The sequence below is a fragment of the Sturnus vulgaris genome, chromosome 17, assembly GCF_052056855.1.
Source record: "Sturnus vulgaris isolate bStuVul1 chromosome 17, bStuVul1.hap1, whole genome shotgun sequence".
Classification (NCBI taxonomy): Eukaryota; Metazoa; Chordata; class Aves; order Passeriformes; family Sturnidae; genus Sturnus; species Sturnus vulgaris.
The window spans coordinates 6,807,265-6,824,446 of record NC_142259.1 but is presented as its reverse complement, the minus strand read 5'-3'; the positions used below and the strand labels follow the sequence as shown (position 1 = coordinate 6,824,446).

At 54.8% G+C, this 17,182-nt stretch overlaps 1 protein-coding gene across 8 annotated transcripts in view; it reads right to left on the bottom strand.

The window, feature by feature from the left end:
• Positions 1–816: 816 nt before the first annotated feature.
• The window catches only part of ZNF512B (zinc finger protein 512B), a 30,114-nt gene continuing 13,748 nt past the window's right edge, over positions 817–17,182 (bottom strand). For 5 of the 8 annotated variants that reach the window (XM_088174824.1, XM_014873898.2, XM_088174823.1 and 2 more), the window contains 7 exons: positions 16,287–16,385; positions 15,285–15,572; positions 14,522–14,713; positions 8,136–8,237; positions 7,086–7,148; positions 5,033–5,131; positions 817–4,673 (listed from right to left, as the gene is read on the bottom strand). In XM_088174824.1, coding sequence (XP_088030950.1) covers positions 4,380–4,673; positions 5,033–5,131; positions 7,086–7,148; positions 8,136–8,237; positions 14,522–14,713; positions 15,285–15,572; positions 16,287–16,385 — 1,137 coding nt within the window. In that variant the 3' untranslated portion in view covers positions 817–4,379. The remainder of the gene's footprint in view (positions 4,674–5,032; positions 5,132–7,085; positions 7,149–8,135; positions 8,238–14,521; positions 14,714–15,284; positions 15,573–16,286; positions 16,386–17,182) is intronic. The other 3 variants (XM_014873900.2, XM_014873901.2, XM_014873902.2) reach the window with 2 other exon arrangements.

Below are 17,182 nucleotides of genomic sequence, written 5' to 3'. Positions count from 1 at the left end.
GCGCTATGGGGTGGGTGCACAGTAGCATCCCTGCCCAAGATGCTAAGGGGTGCAACACAGCACCCCCAGCACCCCGCAGCTGGGAGGGGGGATTTGGGTGACCCCGGGCTCTGACAACGTCTCTGGGCACTGGGGAGAGCAGAGACGACCCCGGTCCCGTGGGGGACCCAGGGCGCTGTGTGGGATCTGGGTTTGTTCGGCACCGCGCTCCCATCACTGCCGTGCTGCCCCGGGGCTGGGGTTTGTGGTACCTCAGGTTTGGGGGTGTGGGGGACAAGGCAAGCATCGCTCCCGGGGTCCCCACCCGTCTTTGGGAGGCTGCGTTCTCAGCCAGCGGGGTCAGCCTCAATCTGTCCCTGACTTGGGTTCGGTGCCAAAAAAGCCATTAGGGAGCAGAAGAGGATTTATTCCCACGCTGGGAAAGCCAGGGGGTGGCCCCGAGTCCCGCAGGGCTCCCCAGGGAGGAGAGGTCCTGGGCTGGATGTGGCCCTTGGGGCCAGGAGACGCTGGATGCTGCTGATGAGATGGGTGGGTTGGGAGCAGCTTTAGGGGGATTTCTGCCATGGGAGTGGGGGGTGGCTGGGCTTTGGGCACTGAGGATCCTCCTGGCACCAGGAGTGCTGGTGTGCCGAGTGCCGGTGCAGGAAGCATCACCAGTCCTCACCTTCCCCATCCTGGCTTCGGGAACACCCCTGGGTTGGTGACCACTCAGGGAATCCTCTCAGCCATTGCCATGATGGAAGGATAAATCCAAACCCACCGGATCCCATGTCCAACCTCCCACTGAACTGCCCAATAACGCTGATGAGACAGTGCTAATAAAAAATCAATAACCATTTATTCGATACAGCTGTTTCATACATACAGTACAGGGAGCGCCTCGGCGCTGCTCGGAGCTGCTCGGACAGTACTCTCCAACTGAGGATTTGTCAATGATTAACAAAAGAACAGATCATCACAAATCGGGAGTTTATTATAAGATAGTTTACCGTTAAAACAATTTTATTTTTTGCAAATAAACACTTTTTAATATATATATTTATATATTTATATATATGGTTACAAGTGATAAATTGAAAATTTTTTTTTCCTTTTTTTTTGTTTTTTTCTGTTTTAATTTTTTCCCCAAAATACACTTATCCACTAATAACTGGCATCGACGAGAAACATTCGGATATGCCATGGGATGGGTGTCACAAGGAGAGAAAGAAAAGAACAAAATGCTCCCAGGGTTCCTGGGGGTGAGAGATGCTCCAGGCCCGGGCAGCTCCATCCAGCGTGGCTGGAGCTGGTGTGACACAGCCAACCTTGCCAGGGCGTGGTGTTGGTGCTGAGGGTTCCCCAGTTCCCCATGATCCAAGCTTTCCATGAGGTCTTCCCACAGGCTTGCAGTCCATGCCTGTTCCCATGGAGGTTTAGCCCTTTCCTTGGGGACATGGGTGATGGGATGGTGGGTTTCCCCAACAGTGGAGGTGCGGGACCACAGTGTCACTGTGCCCAGGGTGACAAAATCCCCAATTGCCACGGGTGATGGGATGGAAGGGGACAGGACACCTTGTCCCCTATCTGGTCCCGCAGCCTCTGCCTGTCCCTCTACATCAAGGTGGTTTCCCCTCTGGCACTGCCTCACTGGGAGCACCTGAAGGGGCACAACCTACTGGCCCCCAGCAATGCCAACATGGTGCCACTCAGCCCTGCCTGCTCACTTATTGTGGCAGGTGCTGGTGATTCCCCAGAATTGCCCTGGAACCTTCCCTGCACAAGCAGGAGAGTAAAGGATGTCTCATGGAGAAGGTGGGGGAGAACATGTTCCTCTCCAAGTGATGACTAGTGGGGAAAACACCTTTTTTGGGTGGGGGGGAAAAAACCCTGAAGATTTCACTTTCTCATAGAAATTCCCACCTGACCACGGTGCTGCCCTCACTGGGGCTGTGAGTGCTCTGAGGGTGACAGGAACAGCCCCAGCACCAGGACTGCTGCTCCCATTGCCTGTCTCGAGACCCCAGATGGTCCCTGGAGTCCCCTCCAGGCTGGTGTCACTCTGTGAGGCCACTGCAGCTGTCCCTGCTCCTGCCAGACACTCGTTATGGAAGCAGAGGTGGGCTTTGATCCGGACCCCATGATGACCTCTGAGCTAGCCCTTTGTCTACCCCATCCTGAGCAGCTCCCGGGGCTCCCTCCCTGTGGAGCACAGTGCTGCCTGTTAATTTAATCAATGAGAAGCCAATAATTGCATATTAATGAGAACAGAGTCCCAGGCCATGCCCAAGGGGAGACAGTGAGGATTGTGTGGTGACCACCCAAGCCAGCAGCCTGGGCCTCCCAGATCTAGTTCCCCTCTCTAGGCCAGGGCATGGAGCTTTCCTGGGGACTTCCTGTCATGGCAAGACATGATTTTGGGATCCAGAGGCTCCCTCTGCACCACCACAGAGATTTTCAGTGCCAGGCCCACAGCTCTGCCTGTGCTCCCCTTCCTGCTGCTGCCTGTGAGCTTTCCTAAACTGTGCTACAGCTCCCAAAGCTGTCCCCCTTCCCCAGGGAAGTAGGATCTACCCCAGTGACACCATCCAAACACAGATCTGATGAAGTGCAAGCAGCGACCAGGCTGAGCTGCAGTGACTAATTAAGCTTTCTCACTAATTGCCTCGAGGCCTGGCACAGCCAGCAATGCTCAGGCAGTTCCCTCAGCCGCAGGCACGTGCCCAGCTTGCTGGGCAATGCAGATGGTGATCCAGGTGCCGTGGACAGAGCAGGAGCCCTGGCTCCCTGAGAAGCCACCCTGGCTTCAGCCACCACTGTCCCCCCTCCCTGGCTGGAATAACCTGCTAGTGGAGGATGTTAATTATGACTGAGCCGCTGCTCGGAGCAGGGAATGACACCGAGCCTCTGGCGGGCGACAAGGAGCAGTGAAGGAAAGCGAGGACTGAGGTTTGAATTGATTAAAGTAAAAGCAGAAGCTCCCCCTCTGATGCCTCCCTCCTGGCTCTGCATAGGGGAAAAATCAAATTAAGGTTTTCTGTTGTGTTACTGAGAGGAAACATGCCCCTTTCCCAAGGACCGAGGTAGCCTGGTTTTGTCTGGAGACGGGCATATCCCGGTCCAGGGATGGCTCCCCCTGGGCTGGAGCGAGGTGTGACACTGTCAGCACAGGAGCAAAGAGCTCCGGGGAAGAGCACAAGCAGGGATGGCACCACAGGATCCTGCCACCCCGAGGAGGGTGGTCAGGGGCTCAGATGCATCCTTGGAAGCAGAGACTCCTCCTATGGTGGGGTCCCAGCCCGAAAGGACAAGAGGAATGTGAGGTGCCTGGGCAGCAACTGGGCTCATCCGACAGCAGGACCCGTGATTGTCTCTCGATGCTGCCCCGTCCCTGTTACACACCTCCTGTGGCCACAGCTGGGGAATCAAGACTCCATTCCTCCCTCCCGGGTGACTGGCACCTTCGGGATGGAGCACACTGGGACCCTGAATTATCCCTGATGTCCCCAGGTCGGGGGACAGCTCCTTGGTTGCCATCTCCCCCTGACCCTGGCAGTGGCATCATGTCTCTGCCATCACAGCATTCCAGACTCGGCAAACACAACCCCAGCACCGGGGCGCAGCTCCCTCACTGCACCCCCTCCATGGCTGCACTGCCCCTCTCCACGGTGCCCACAGCATTCCCACAACTTCCCATTAAACCCTCTAGCCTGACCAGTCCCGGAGCTTCCCCCTCTCCTGCTCACACCTCCCACGCTCCCAGCGTGTGTCACAGTCCCTGCTCCCTGCTCCCTGCTCCACGCAGACAAACCCTGCCGAGCTGACACCGCACAGAGCCGCTCCCTGCCCCAACACATTCCCCCTTCAACTCGCGGCTGCAGGGAAAGAAAGCGCTGCCAACCAACCCTCCCTCACCGCAGCATCCCTCCGGACCCCTCGGGGTCAAACATCTTTGGAAACATCACCCTGGAGCTGGGAGGAGGCCGGGCAGGTGGGCAGCTCCCCGTCCCTTGGAGGGTCCCTGCCCACGGGACCCCGCTGCTATTGCACTTCTCTTTCGCTCAAGCGTCACCAGGTTGGCGCAGGGGACGGGAATCACGGGCCGGGGGAGGCAGCGGGGCCCCACCGAGGGGTATGTACATGGGCAGGGGGTGGAGAACGTTCCAGCTTCCTTGATCCTGTTTGTTTTCCAGTGTGAAACAAGGTCCGTGATTTGTTTAAAGTGGTTAATTGGTATTTTCTGTCTTTTTTTTTTTTCCTTTGTTTTTGTAAAAAGAGGGTGAGAGGAGGGTGGGGCAAAGGGAGGTGGGATGGGGAGGAGGGGACATAAAACTGGGAGAGACCCCCACCCTGTTACCCTGGGCTGTAAACGAATCCTCGGAGACGAGTCTCTGAGCTGCTCATTTCTCGGGCATCTTGCTGGCTCCTCCCTTCCGCTGGCTCGGGGGCTTGAGGACGAGCTCGTCCCCCTCGGGGCTGCTCCGGGAGCCTTCCCAGTGCTCGAGGGTTTTCTTGTGATTAGTCTTTGCTGCCACGCTCTCTTTGCCCTTCGGGGACATTTCCGGAGGCCTCTCCTTGGGTTTTCTCCCCCTCTTCTTCCCGTTTGTGCTTTTCTTTTTTTCCTCTTTGCTGGAAGAAAGCTGTTCCCTGTTTTTCTTTTTCCGGCTGGCCTCTGAGGAGGTTCGGAACCAGTTCTGTGTTCGTGGGGTGACACGGGGGTTAGTGACAGTCCTGGGGACAGGCACAGGCACACACAACCCGAGCCTGGCCCACCCCTCACCCACTGGCATCACCTCCCTGAGGTCAAATTACTCAGTGTTGAGCTGCTGCAATGAGCCTGGAGGTGTCAGGGACACCAAGGAGGATAGGGAAGAACCCCCCAGGCTGACTGGGAGCTGTTACTCAGCTCTGCTCTTAACAGACATGGATGGATGGATGGATGGATGGATGGATGGATGGATGGATGGATGGATGGATGGATGGAAAAGGACAGCCCAAGGACGCATGTGCTGAAGCAGGGGCCAGCCCAGCCCAGCTCCAGCTGCTTCCTTACCTCTGAGTGAGCCTTGATGATGTGGTACTTGACGCCACTCTCAGAGCTGAACTCCTTCTGGCACAGGAGGCAGCGGTACTTGCCCACTGAGTGGTCCCCCTGCAAGACACAGCAGCTTCTGCAGAGCCCAAAGCACCCCAAGGGGTGACCCTCCCCTGGCTGTGACCCTCCTGTGACCTCAGAGTGACACAAAATAAATACTCATGTCTGAACCTCCAGATCTCTGCCAGCCTCGGTGCTGGGCCAGGAGCTCACAGCCACATCCTCTTTCTGAGTTTCAGTCCATGCCACTCGTGCTGCAGCCTGTGTGTCCCCAACATCTGGTGATCGCCCCGTGTCCTCACTGTCAGCAGATCTGTGATCCCCTGGGACTGAACCACCATCAGATTTATGTCTAACACTCACCTAATTTTCCTGTTACATTGTCAAAGAGCCAGGGTGACTACTGATTCCTGTCACCAGCGCCCTGGTGGGATGACAGATCTCCCGGCTCTGCTGTAGGTCACGGCACGTGGGAGATAATGTGCTCTCTATTGATGAGGGAGTTATGGATGGGCCCCTCTGGGCCATCTATTTCCTCCCTGGGAATTTCTCCATAGCTGTAAATCTTGAGATAAACAGGTCTCTCATTTCGGGAGAGAACAGGCCTGGCTTCAGGAATCCTTGTGAAAAATCATCCTGGTGCATCAATGCCCACTGAGGATGGGGTGCTACCTGGGAGCAGCCTCTGCTCTTGCTAAGGCTCTATGTATTGCAACCAGTTCTGCAGGATTTTACAGTGGGAATCACAAACCAGTTCTGGAGGGGCTGCGATTTATTTATGCCAAATTTGCTGGCACATGTATTCAAAGTAAATTCTCTCCCCTAAGGGGAAGAAAACTGCTGATGGCAGTGTGGGGATTGCAGAGCAGCTTCCCATTGATGATTCCCAATACCTGGCCCCAGCTGAGCCAGATCTAGAGGATGCAGCTCTGTGGTTCATAAAAATGTTCATGCAGATCCTGGCTGCTTCCCGTGCACAGAACCAACCAGAAACCATCTCCATTTTCTCTCAGAGAAAGAGCAGTCCTAGTCTTCTGTGTTTGCTCTTTTATCCTGCATAAATCCAGCTTCTCCTGCCGGATCTCTGCAGCCCATTTTCTAAATGATCTCATTAAGGGCTGCTGTTCCAGCTAGCGCTGGAGGAGTGCGGGAGTTGGTGTTTTTAATAACCACGGGGTATGTATTGGAGCTGCCTCCTGGAAGCTCTATTCAATGGAAGCTGCAGCTGGAAATGTTTCAGGGTATAAAGCTTTAGCAGCTCTTGCTTGGTTCCAATTTGAGGGACCTACACAGAGCTCCTGATCCCTCCCCTGGGGCAGCTGCAGGGCACTGGAGCTCAGGGCTGCTCCATCCATCCTGTGGGAGGGCACTGGTGTCTGCACGGAGCAGCTGCCTCTTCCAGACTCAGCTTATCCCAGGAGGCACCACACCAGCATCCCTCCAGCTGGGCTTCCAAAGGGGCTGTGAGGCTGCCCAAATTGATGGAAGAAGAAGATTCCTGATTCCCACCTGCCTCAGGAAACATTCAGTTTCCAGCACCCAGCTCCTTGGCTCTGAGCTGCTGTGGCTGATGTGTGGTTGTGACACACGGGCCGTGCTTAGCCAAGGGCTTGTGAATGATCTGGGATGTGCAGGGACCAGCAGGGCACAGGCTGCTGTGGGACAGGACGACATGAGGCAGGAGGACTAAGACTCACTGCTGTGTCCCTGTAACACTTTGTGTGTCAGAGGTCTGTGCTTGGCTGACAAGTCCATGTTGTGGGACCTTTTCTCTATAAGTGGAATAGCAGCTACATCCCTCCATCCCATCTGCTCAACTTCAGCCTCTCTGCCTCCATCTGCCGGGTGACAACCCACTTGGAGCTGCACTGCCAGCCAGACCTCCAGCAGCCACCATCCTTTAACCTGTGTCATTGTCCTTTGGCTTATTCCTTCCAGACCAGTGGCAGGGGAAGACAACACCCAACACCAAATCCACCTCTGAGAAAAGGGTGTAAAAGGGAGGATCTACCTTGTTGCAGTTGGCCAGGTGAGCTTTCAGCCCCGAAACACTGGAGTAAATGGCTTCACAGCACTGGAGGAAAAAACAAAGCAGGGTTAGACATGATCCCCCTCATCCCCTGCCTTTCTCTGAGCCATGGCCAGGAGTCTGCTGAGCCAGCATGGCCACCGGTCCAGGCTGAGCAGTGTGAGGTTAATGCTCTACGAGGCGCCGAGGGCTCTGGTCACACGTTTCCCATTAATGCTAATGGCAGTCATGTGGCCACATCCCTCTGCAACGGGCTGAAAAACGTCTCCCCTAAACGTCTCCGTGGAAAACCTACATTTGTGAGCTGTTGGGAGGTCCTGCTGGGCTACAGGAGTTCTTGGAGCCACAGCAGAGGCTTAATGGAGAAATCACCCAGGCAGCAGCATGACCAGTTTCTGAGCAACGTCTTTTCCAAGTGCCTGTGTATGACATTAATTAGCCAGCCTGGCTCCCCTGGCCTTGTGGGAACTGCCTCCTTCAGAACTCCCATTAGCAAGGCTTTGTTTGGGACGATAAATCCGGGCTCAGCACTAGGGTGGGGTTCACCTCTCTGTCAGCTCGGGCCAAGGCTGTGTCTCACAGCGAGATGAGGCACACGCACCATGCCCTGGGGTTTGTGCTTGTCACACGGCTTTAAAAAGCTTAGCTTAAATTTATCTTCGCTTAACCCTGGGAGAAACAGGTTCTTTGCATCAAAAGGCCGTGCAGGATGTGCAGCCTTCACTCGTCAGGATCTTGGGAGCTTCCCAAAGGCAGCTCCAGGGCTCAGATTGGGCAATGCTGCACCATCAGGGTGTAAGGGTGGCCCTGTTCCCAAGGCTGGTGGCTTGAGCACACAAGGAAGATCACAAAGGTGTGACATGCTTTAACCAGTCACAGCAGCAAGCTCAGGGGAAGGAGGTGAAACGAGTGCCTGAGCATGTAATCAGGGGTCCAATAAGAACAATTTTTGGTGGATTTCTGCGCCAGAAAGTCTCCAGTCCTCCTGCAGATGGAGACCAGCCAGCCCATGGAAGAATAGACAATCCTTACGTTGTTAGGACAGTTGATGCGGCCCTTCTCCTTCACTTCGTTCTTCCAGTTTTCCAGCAGCCTGGGATTGAGCTTTGGAAGTCCGGGTCGGGTGTAATTGAGCTGTGAACAATAGCAGTTGATTAGCAGAGCTGCACACCCCAGCCCGGTCCTGCCTCTTCACATGGGTCTTGCCCTGCTCCCAAGTGAATAGGAGCTGAAAACTACTTGGGAGGCTTCCCCTAGAGATGCCATTCTCCCCCCGGGCACTGCAGAGCAGGGAGGTGGCTCTGGCCACTGCCCTGCCACCAGCGAGGAGTCCCTGGCAAACAGGAGAGGAGAGGCTCCTGCTCCCGGGTCCATGCCCACAGGGCCAAGACTGAACCCGGCCTTTTGGGTGCATGGTGTTGGCACAGCCCTCTGCCGTGTTTTATAACCACGGGAATAAACAACCCTTCACACTGGGCAAGAGGGGCCAGGAGCCTCCATGGCTGCCTTCCATGGATGAATGGGCACAACCCGTTAAACAATGAAAGGCTCTTGTGTCTCTGCCTCTCCTTCTGGCAGGGCAGCTCCTTCCAAGTGCTTTTAATTAGCGCTTTATTAGCGACTTTGAGGGTTAGCATAGCGGGCCGGCCTCACCAGCTCCAGTTCTGTGTGTTCAGCACAAGCCAAGGCAGCTGTGGCAGCTCCAGGCATCTCCGGCCTCCCAGCCACTGTGCCTGGCCCTACCTGCAGGGCTGGTCCCAGCCTGACCCTGAGCCACTGTGCCAAGGTCTGCAGAGGACACCAGGCTGCCCAACCACACCAGCACAACTCCCAGCCCAGCCTGCTGAGCTCTGCTAGAGCCAGTGGATGTTGTTTCTGTTCTGAGCCCCAAACCTTCCGAGTGGGAGCAGTGCTGGGTGTGCCCACAGATGGCACGGTGCAGGTGTGGGTACCTAAGCATGTGCCACTCTCCATGCTCTGAGCATGGGATGCAACTGCACCCCTGCATCCATAGTGGATAGAGAGCATGAACGGCCAAAAGGTGCTTACAGAGGTGCAAACCCAGGCCAAGCATTCCCCGAGGTCCTGGAGCTGGTGGTTTGGAAGCAGCAGGAAGCTGGCTGGATTTCTTTTCCAGCTGTGACTTTTCCTGAACATGCTGATAAAGCTGCGAATCTGCCTTTGTCCAGCTCCCCCCAGCTGTTCTCAAACCTCCCTGCAAAGGGAAGCTCGGGATGTTGAAGGCTCAGATTCCAGCCCCTCCTTTCCACTCAAATTGAAGTGATCCATGCGGCCCTGCAGCCTTGCCCTTGGCACATGGCAGGGCATGGCTGGGTCAGGAAGCACTGGGCTCCACATGAGGGCCAGGGGCACAGGGCCTTGTGAAACGGCGCCGCTAACACTGGTAAGGACGGATGTGGATGTGGAAAACTCCCCCGAGCCCCAGCGGGCTACAATTCTGTCGTGCTTCGTGGCTGGGGGAGATGCCAGCAGAGCTCTTTGAAGCTCTGGGATGGTGCATCTACCAAGAGCTTGGTCCCCAGCCCGGGGAAGGCAATGTCACCTCCAGGGGAGAACACAGGAGTCCCTTTTTGCCATTGATACTGAGAGCCAGCATGCCAAACAGCCTCCATAATTAAAACCCAATCAATCCCATGAATGAGCAAACATTAACGGTAACCGCACACAGCCCCAGCAACAACCTCTCCCTCCGTGGGTCCCCGGGGAGGAGGCGAGGGGGGATGTTCAGAGATGTGGACTCTCTTGCTCTGCTTTCCCACTCCAGAGAAAAATCCCTCCCTGCTCTCCTCCAACGGTCCTGCACAATAACATGCAAATCCCATGTCTTCCCAGGGCGCTGCGGTTCTGGGAATGTCAAAGTCATCTTTATGTCTCTATTAAGAGGGAGCCCCAGGCATGGAATATTTTATATTTTTTTTTCTTTTCCATTTATTTTCCTCAAACAGCCTGTAAGTGAAAATTTTCATGGCCAAATCATTAAACAACTACAACTGGTTTTGGCTACAGCCCATCTCTTCTGAACAGTTGAGGGATGCTGGGCTGGGAAGGTTTGTTTCCTTTGACTGACGGTTTTATTTAATTAACTTTCATATTTCAATCCTCTCTGCTCCCTAGACAGCTCTCCCCTTCCCCAAAATATATTACAGCAAATGAGAACCATGCAGGATGTCTCAGCCGAAGAGCGCCCCTGAAGCCTCACTCAGGTCCCCAGCACAAGGCACAGTCCTCCCTTCATCCTGTGGAAGTTGTGGATGATGCCCTGAAGGCAAGATGCACCCAGGGGTGCTGGCCAGCAGCCAGGTCCTACAGGAGGGCCATACCGTGCCAACTCTGAGGAGCAAGGGGAGGGAGGACGGACTCAGCCCCGCAGCTGGAGCTGGGATCTGGTTTGGCCCACGGTGCCATGAGTCTGCAGGGCTCAGCCTGGCTCCTGCCTGCATCGCAGGGCCATTGTTTTGGGGGACAAACCCAAGCCAACCTCTTCTGCTCCGGAATTTATCCTAGTTCCAGTATAAAACCTCAAGCCTGGAGATGACTGCTCCCCTTTAGCTTTATGACTGACCTACAGCTGCCCCTTGCTCCAGATCCCTGGCACCCCACGGTAGCAGACTCCACAGGGATGTGCAGACTCCATGGCTGCCCCTACTGACACTGAGACCCTGAGCCACAGGGAGGCAAATGGATTGTCCATGTATCCCACAGTGGAGCTCTGCATCCCTCCCTGCGTGACATAGCTCCTGCCTGGGCTGCAGGAGCCCATCACAACCGCCAGCACCTTGAAGCAAGGAACCCCACCTCAAGCTCTACCAAGAGTGTCACACTCTGAAACAGTGAAATTTCCACAGCATTTTCTCCCCTTCTGCCTCTTAGATGCCTCTTCCCTCTGCTCAAGGCGGTTGTTTCTCATCCACCACTACATCCCAGAGCTCACTGCCATGAGATGGGAACCTGTAGCCTCAAGGCTGCTCATGGGCAGGCGACAGCCCCAGCAAAGGCCAGAGGAGGGTCGGCATCATCTTCATGGAGCTTCTGGAGAGGGGATTTTTCCCAGAAAAGCAGCAGGGGTGTGCCCTTCCCCATCTGACATCCCCAGCAAGCGGCTGTTGTGAAACACCCCATCTGTTTCAGCTTATCTGGAGGCAAATAAAGATCGGAGCGAGAAAATAAGACTCCAGTGTATATTTAGAAATGCTGGATTTGGTTAGCGCAGAGCGAAGGCAGCGCAGGGCCTGGGATCGAGCAGCAATCGTTTATTCTGATGCCATTGCTTTGGTGTGAAGGAATCCATCCTCCCGGGGAAAGGCGAATTCATCCCACCACAGGCCACCAATGGGATCCAAACCCAGCATCCCTCTCCCCAGCTGGGACCAGCTGCCATGTGGCCACAGAGCAGGGGCTGCAGTGGGGCTATTTCTGCTGCCAGGCTGAGAACCCCTGTATACCATCAGCTTGATGAGGAGCTGTGCCTTCCCCTGGGAAAAGGTTTTGCTGCCTGGAAAAGGGATGGAGAGGGGTGGCTTTCTTCATCAGCTTCCTTCATCCACATTCCATCATCCACACTGACTGCTGGGACCATGGTGAGGAACTGGAGAGTTCAGTGATGGAGCTTGTCCTGTGCTGCAGCAAGTTTGGGTGTATCCATCCACCACTGACTACAGACCAGAGCTGGGAAGCACCTGTCCCTCTGGAATCCTGGAAATCCCTAGTGCTTGATGAAAAGGTAAAGGAGCAGCTGCAATCTGCTGCTGATCCCTGACATTCCATTTCTCTCCACGTCCAGTGCAGGGTCTGCAGGCCCAGCAGTGTACTCCCAATAGCTGGGCATGACTCAGGGGGAAGAAGAGGTGGTGGTGTGGTGGCTCTTCTGGGAATTCCATCAGTTCTCACCAGTCCCAGTGCCCTGGTAAAGGTGAACTGGTGTTTATCTTCCTGCTGCTCCAGTGGCTCTGCGCTGCCAGCTCCCTCAGGGAGGGCCACCACATGCTCGGTGGGGTGGTGGCATGGGGATGCTGCCAGCTGCTCTGAGCCTCCCATGTGGCACAAGACTGTCCCACAGGCAGTTCTGTTTTGGGGCTGAAATGAGGCCAAATTCGGCACTTGCTGGGAGGTTTCTTTCTCCACCCTGAACCGAACTAACTTGTAAAGGCAGAGAAGTCCTGAGCAATGCAAACCGTGGCTGAGCAGAGCAGCTCAGAGCGTGCTGAAGTCAGCAAGCTCCCACCAGCCTGCCTGGGCAGAACCTGCCTCCCACCTCCTCCCAGTATTGCTCGTCAAGAAAAAATGTCATAGACTGAACAGATTAAAAAGTGTTGTCAAGGGAACGTGACAGTCACTGCAAGACGTACCCACAGTCACACGCACGGCTGTGCGCAGATTCACCCACTACACCAACTTCCTCCAAAATCCATGTGGGATTTCATGCAGGGCCTGAGGTCTCTTGATCGTCCACCTCAAGAGCATTGTTTTGGATCATCTGGGAGCTGATCCAATTTCCCCCTTTCCCATCTTTAATACAAAACTCCTTCTGCCAGCCTTACAGCAATTCTTTGCTTTTTAGCACTGAGATGGGGCTCAGTTCAACTTAATCAGACTCTGAATACAACAAATGCCTCATTAAAAAAACCCACCAGCACTTCATGGAGCAATTACGCCAGTGCTGAGACCTTTACGATGCCATTGTCAGCCTGAGCATGTGCCCCTTGTCCAGGCCTGGGGTCCTGGCTGCTCTCTCAATTCAAAAACAAAATACCCAAAGTCATGAGTAAAGGGAACAATTCCAAGAGGAAGAAGAATGAAAGAGCTGAGAGAGGAGAGGGGAAAAGAGAGCAGCACACCTTCTCCCACAGTATCTGAAATAAAATAGCTACTTTGGGCTTGGTTTTTTAAAGTTATTAATGCATTGCAGCTGAAGTAATCTGGAAACCAACAATGGCAATACCAAACAGTGGGGAAATAAAACGTTTGCAAGCAGTTCTGGCCGTGAAATGCCCAGCTCTGCCCCTGCAGCTGGATCCCCTTCTGTGCCAGTGCCTCACTGGGATGCCAAGGGAGGTAAAGAAGCTGTTGGTTTGTTTCTGTGCTGGATTTCCAGCTGCCCACCACATGCAGACCAGAGCTAAGCCAGGCTGAGCTTCTCTGGGTCTCTGCAGGACCATGGTGGCACTTCTGCTGAACATTCACAGGACAGCATGGGACAGTCTGTGGGAGCAGGAGGGCATTTTGGTGCAAGTTCTGCTCTCCTGCCACTCCTTTTCCTGGAGTGACCCTCATCACTTCTCCAAGCTGGCTCTCACATTTGGGCTGTTCTCATGGCTTGGGGTAGGTCCTCTGGGCTGGGACTATTCACACTCTCCTGATGCCCTCTGATCCTCCCTTCCATCTTTGCAACGTGCCCAATATCTTGCCATGGTGAATTTCAGAGCACTGAAATGCCCACTGTTCAATGGCCAACTCTTCAGAGCAGGGAACGGGTCTGGCACTTAACTGCAGAGTCACCTGCTCAGGAAACAGGCTGCACCTCATGCAGAGACTTGCAGGAGAGCTCTGCATTGAGTCCTGGCAAACAAAAAGAATTCCTATACCCTTTTTTCCCCCTTTATGATTTACGTCCTTTTACAGTCCAGAAGGAGCATACCTGGAGGGAATTTCAGCTTTAGTACACTCCCAGGAATAATCACCTCCTCCCACAGCCAGAAGGGAGGTTTGGTTTAACATGTACTCACTCCAATGCCTACAAAAAACTCAAGCCTTCTGAGGCCCTGTGCAACCCCGACAGCTCTGGGCCACGAGTGCACGGCTGCTGGAGCTTGCAAGGTTTAGTCCTGTCTCCACTCTCTGCCTTCCTCTGCTCCCAGCAGTGCTGCTCTGGGATGCTGCAGGCCTTTTACCCCCAGGAAAGCATCTCCCAGAAGTTAAGAAAGAGATTTGGAAGGTAGGGAATTCTGCCTGGGGCATCTTTGCTCTCTGACAGTGCAAGAGACATGGTTTCAGACTTGATCTGCTCTCTGATCTGCTCTCTTCACGTGCTCCTCTTGGCTGTCTGCCTCTAATTCCCTGCTCAGTATGGACCACAAACGACCTCCTGCCCCAACACTCTCAGGGCCAGACCTTGATCTCTTCCCAGTGCACCACCTCTTCCTCCAAAGGGCACAGCTGCCTGCTGCTGGGAGCCTCCAGACCACAGCAGCTCAGCCTGTGCTGGGTGGGCTCCTCAGCAATAAATCTGCCATCACAGCTAATTAATTTAAGACACAGCAAGTGAGACATGTGAGCCCTCAACCAGCTGGAGCCAGGCTGGAATCCTTGAATCTCCGTGTACAGCTGGAGCCAGGCTGGATTCCTGGGATCTCTGTGTGCAGATAGTGCAAAAACCAAAAGGAAAACTGGAGGCTGCTCACCCGCTTCGTTTCAGGCACCAGGTCATCCTTCATCCTCCGCTTGGTCCAGTCCCTGGCCAGCTCATCCTCTGCAATCTCCTGGAGGTGGAAGACGGCGACTTGGGCTGACGTCCGACGGATGCGGCCGCTCGGGGTCCTCTCAAAATCCTCTACGGGACCCGGCTCTGGCTTCACCTCTGGCTCCTCTGGAGGCTGCAAAAGAGACAGAGTCAGGAAGGGCATGACAAGAGAACAAGTGAGCTCTCCGGCCCTGGGATGGGGATGCTGGGATTTGGGCTGTGTGTTTCCAGACTTGCTTTGTGCCTCTGCACTGGAGCATGGGAGCAAGGGGAGCACCCGCCTGCCCCAGCCCAGCAGCAGCCATAGATTGTGTCCCTCCGTGCTCCCACGTGTATAAATGTCTCCAGTTATTAGAGTTAGGGAGTGATTAGTGTTGGATACACTGTCAGCAGGGATCAACAGAACAGAAAGGGATGCTCCCCAGGGATAGATCCTTCCACCCCAGCACTGGCAAGCAGCTGGCGCTTGTGAGGGAGCAGCCCGAGGTCTGTTTTTTTCTCCCTGCAGAGCGCAGATGCACGGTGGGCTGGAGCACAGCCCTGTGGGCACTGGGGAAAGGGAATGCTGCTGACCACTCCCACCAACAGCATTTTTAGAGGAGTGGAGGAGGGTGTACCCTGCTCCCCCTCGACACTGCATGGTACAACACACGTGCATGGTGATTTGAGCGAGAAAACAACACTGGCCCGACGTCTGCACCTGCCTTGCCCGGCCCGGCCTTGCCCGGCTCTGTCCTGCCCGTGGGCTCTGCAGCTCTGCAGTCCCCCCCGGGGGGGGATGGCCCCGCTCCTCGGGCTGCGGAGGCGTCCGGGGGGCTCACCGAGGCCGTGTGTTCTGACCGCACGTGGTAGTCGTGGCCAGCCTTGGATTTGTACTTCTTGCCACAGTGTGGGCAGCTGAACACGGGCTTGTCGGCCTCGGCAAGCTGCTTGCCACACCGCTTCTGGTGGTACTGGTAGCCCATCAGGCTGGAGAAGTTGGCCACACAACCCTATGGAGATGGGGAGAAGGGGAGGGTTACGGAGGGCTGGGGCTTCACGTGGCCACGTTGAAAAGGTTGGGGTGCTGTTTCTCCAGAGAGGAACATTCCTGAGGAGCCCACTCTGAAGAGCAGCTCTGCCAATCCATCCTGTCCAAGCGTTGGAGAATTTGACAGTTCCCAAAGAGCCAGGCAAAGGCACGACACGCAGCGTCCTGGAGGGATGGGAGGAGCTGTCCCTGCCCCTGGCACTCCCCGCCCCAACATACAGACAGAGCTGTTCGGACAGACACACAGCAGCAGGCAGCAGGAGGGGAAGGCACCTGGGAGATGCTGCCTGCAGGGAGAGCAAAGCACCCGCGAGACAAACCTCTGCCACACGCCTCCCTTACCTGTTCGTGACTTGTCTGCAACCCGCTTGGCTCTGCTTTTGGTGTGGTTTGGTTTGGTTTTACGCTGTGCCCAGGACAGGCTGTGCCCCTTCCTGAGCTCAAGAGGCAGAACCTGCCCTGCAGCGCTCCTCAGTCTGCCCTGTGCCCACCCTCCTGCTGGGCTGTCCTGTTGCTGGAGCATACAGAGCCAGTGGGACAGGGATTGGGATGGCTGAGCTAAGGTGGAAATGTCAAACACATGCCAAGGGATGCCTGGAGAGTACATGTCCCCTTCTGCATGGGACTCACTCCTTCCACCTTTTCACAGAACGAGAAACAAGAATTGTTCTCGTACCTCATTGGGGCATTTCAGTTTTCCCATCTGCTTTAGCACTTTCCTCAGCCTTTCCCGCTCTTCCTGTTCACCAAGTCCAGCGGTTTCCACAGGAACAGGCTGGAAACAAGGAAGTAACAGAAGCGACAGAGTCAACCATTTACTCATGTCCTCTGTGCCAGGAGTGGATGGTAGAACCCCTGCCTTGCAGGGAGTTGCCCTGGGCTGGAGGGAACCTCTCACTAGGAGAGCTGGATCTCCCACTGGTTCGCTGTTATGCGCTGGATCTGCTCGTGCTTTTCTTGTCATTACACCCAAAGGGCCACCTGAGAAATCCAGGAGCAGTTCCTGCACAGAGGATTCACCAGCAAGACTGAAGAGCAGGAGATTAAGGCACAGGTAAAAGACAAGTCACAACTGGTAAGCACGGGACATGCAGAAATGTAGTTATGCCTTGCCCTGTTATCTCAGAGATGTACAAAACCAGACTTTTAAAACTGCATCTAAACTAGTGCCTGCAAAATTTATTAATGATAAATTTTGTGGCTGCTTCTCCCATGCACAGTGGAGAGCTAAAGATATGATTTCGAGATTGGTGCAAGGCAGAACCCATCAGTCCCGGATTTGCAGGCACAGTTTTGGAGGCAGAGCTTTGCCACTCAAAATCCACTTCACCATACTCACCGGATCTTCCTCCATTGTTGGGATCTGTAACCCTGTTTTTATTTTTTCAGTCCTCTGCTCTACTTAGCAGGATCAACTGATAAGTAGACCTAACTCACTACCTGAGAAGGAAATGCTTTCCTTGGCAGGAAGAGGGAAGGCCACCATCCAGACTGAGCAGTGTGTGAAATGCTCCAAAGGTGGATCCCTCCTTCACAAAGATCATGGAAAGAGGACTTTTGATGGATGGCTTC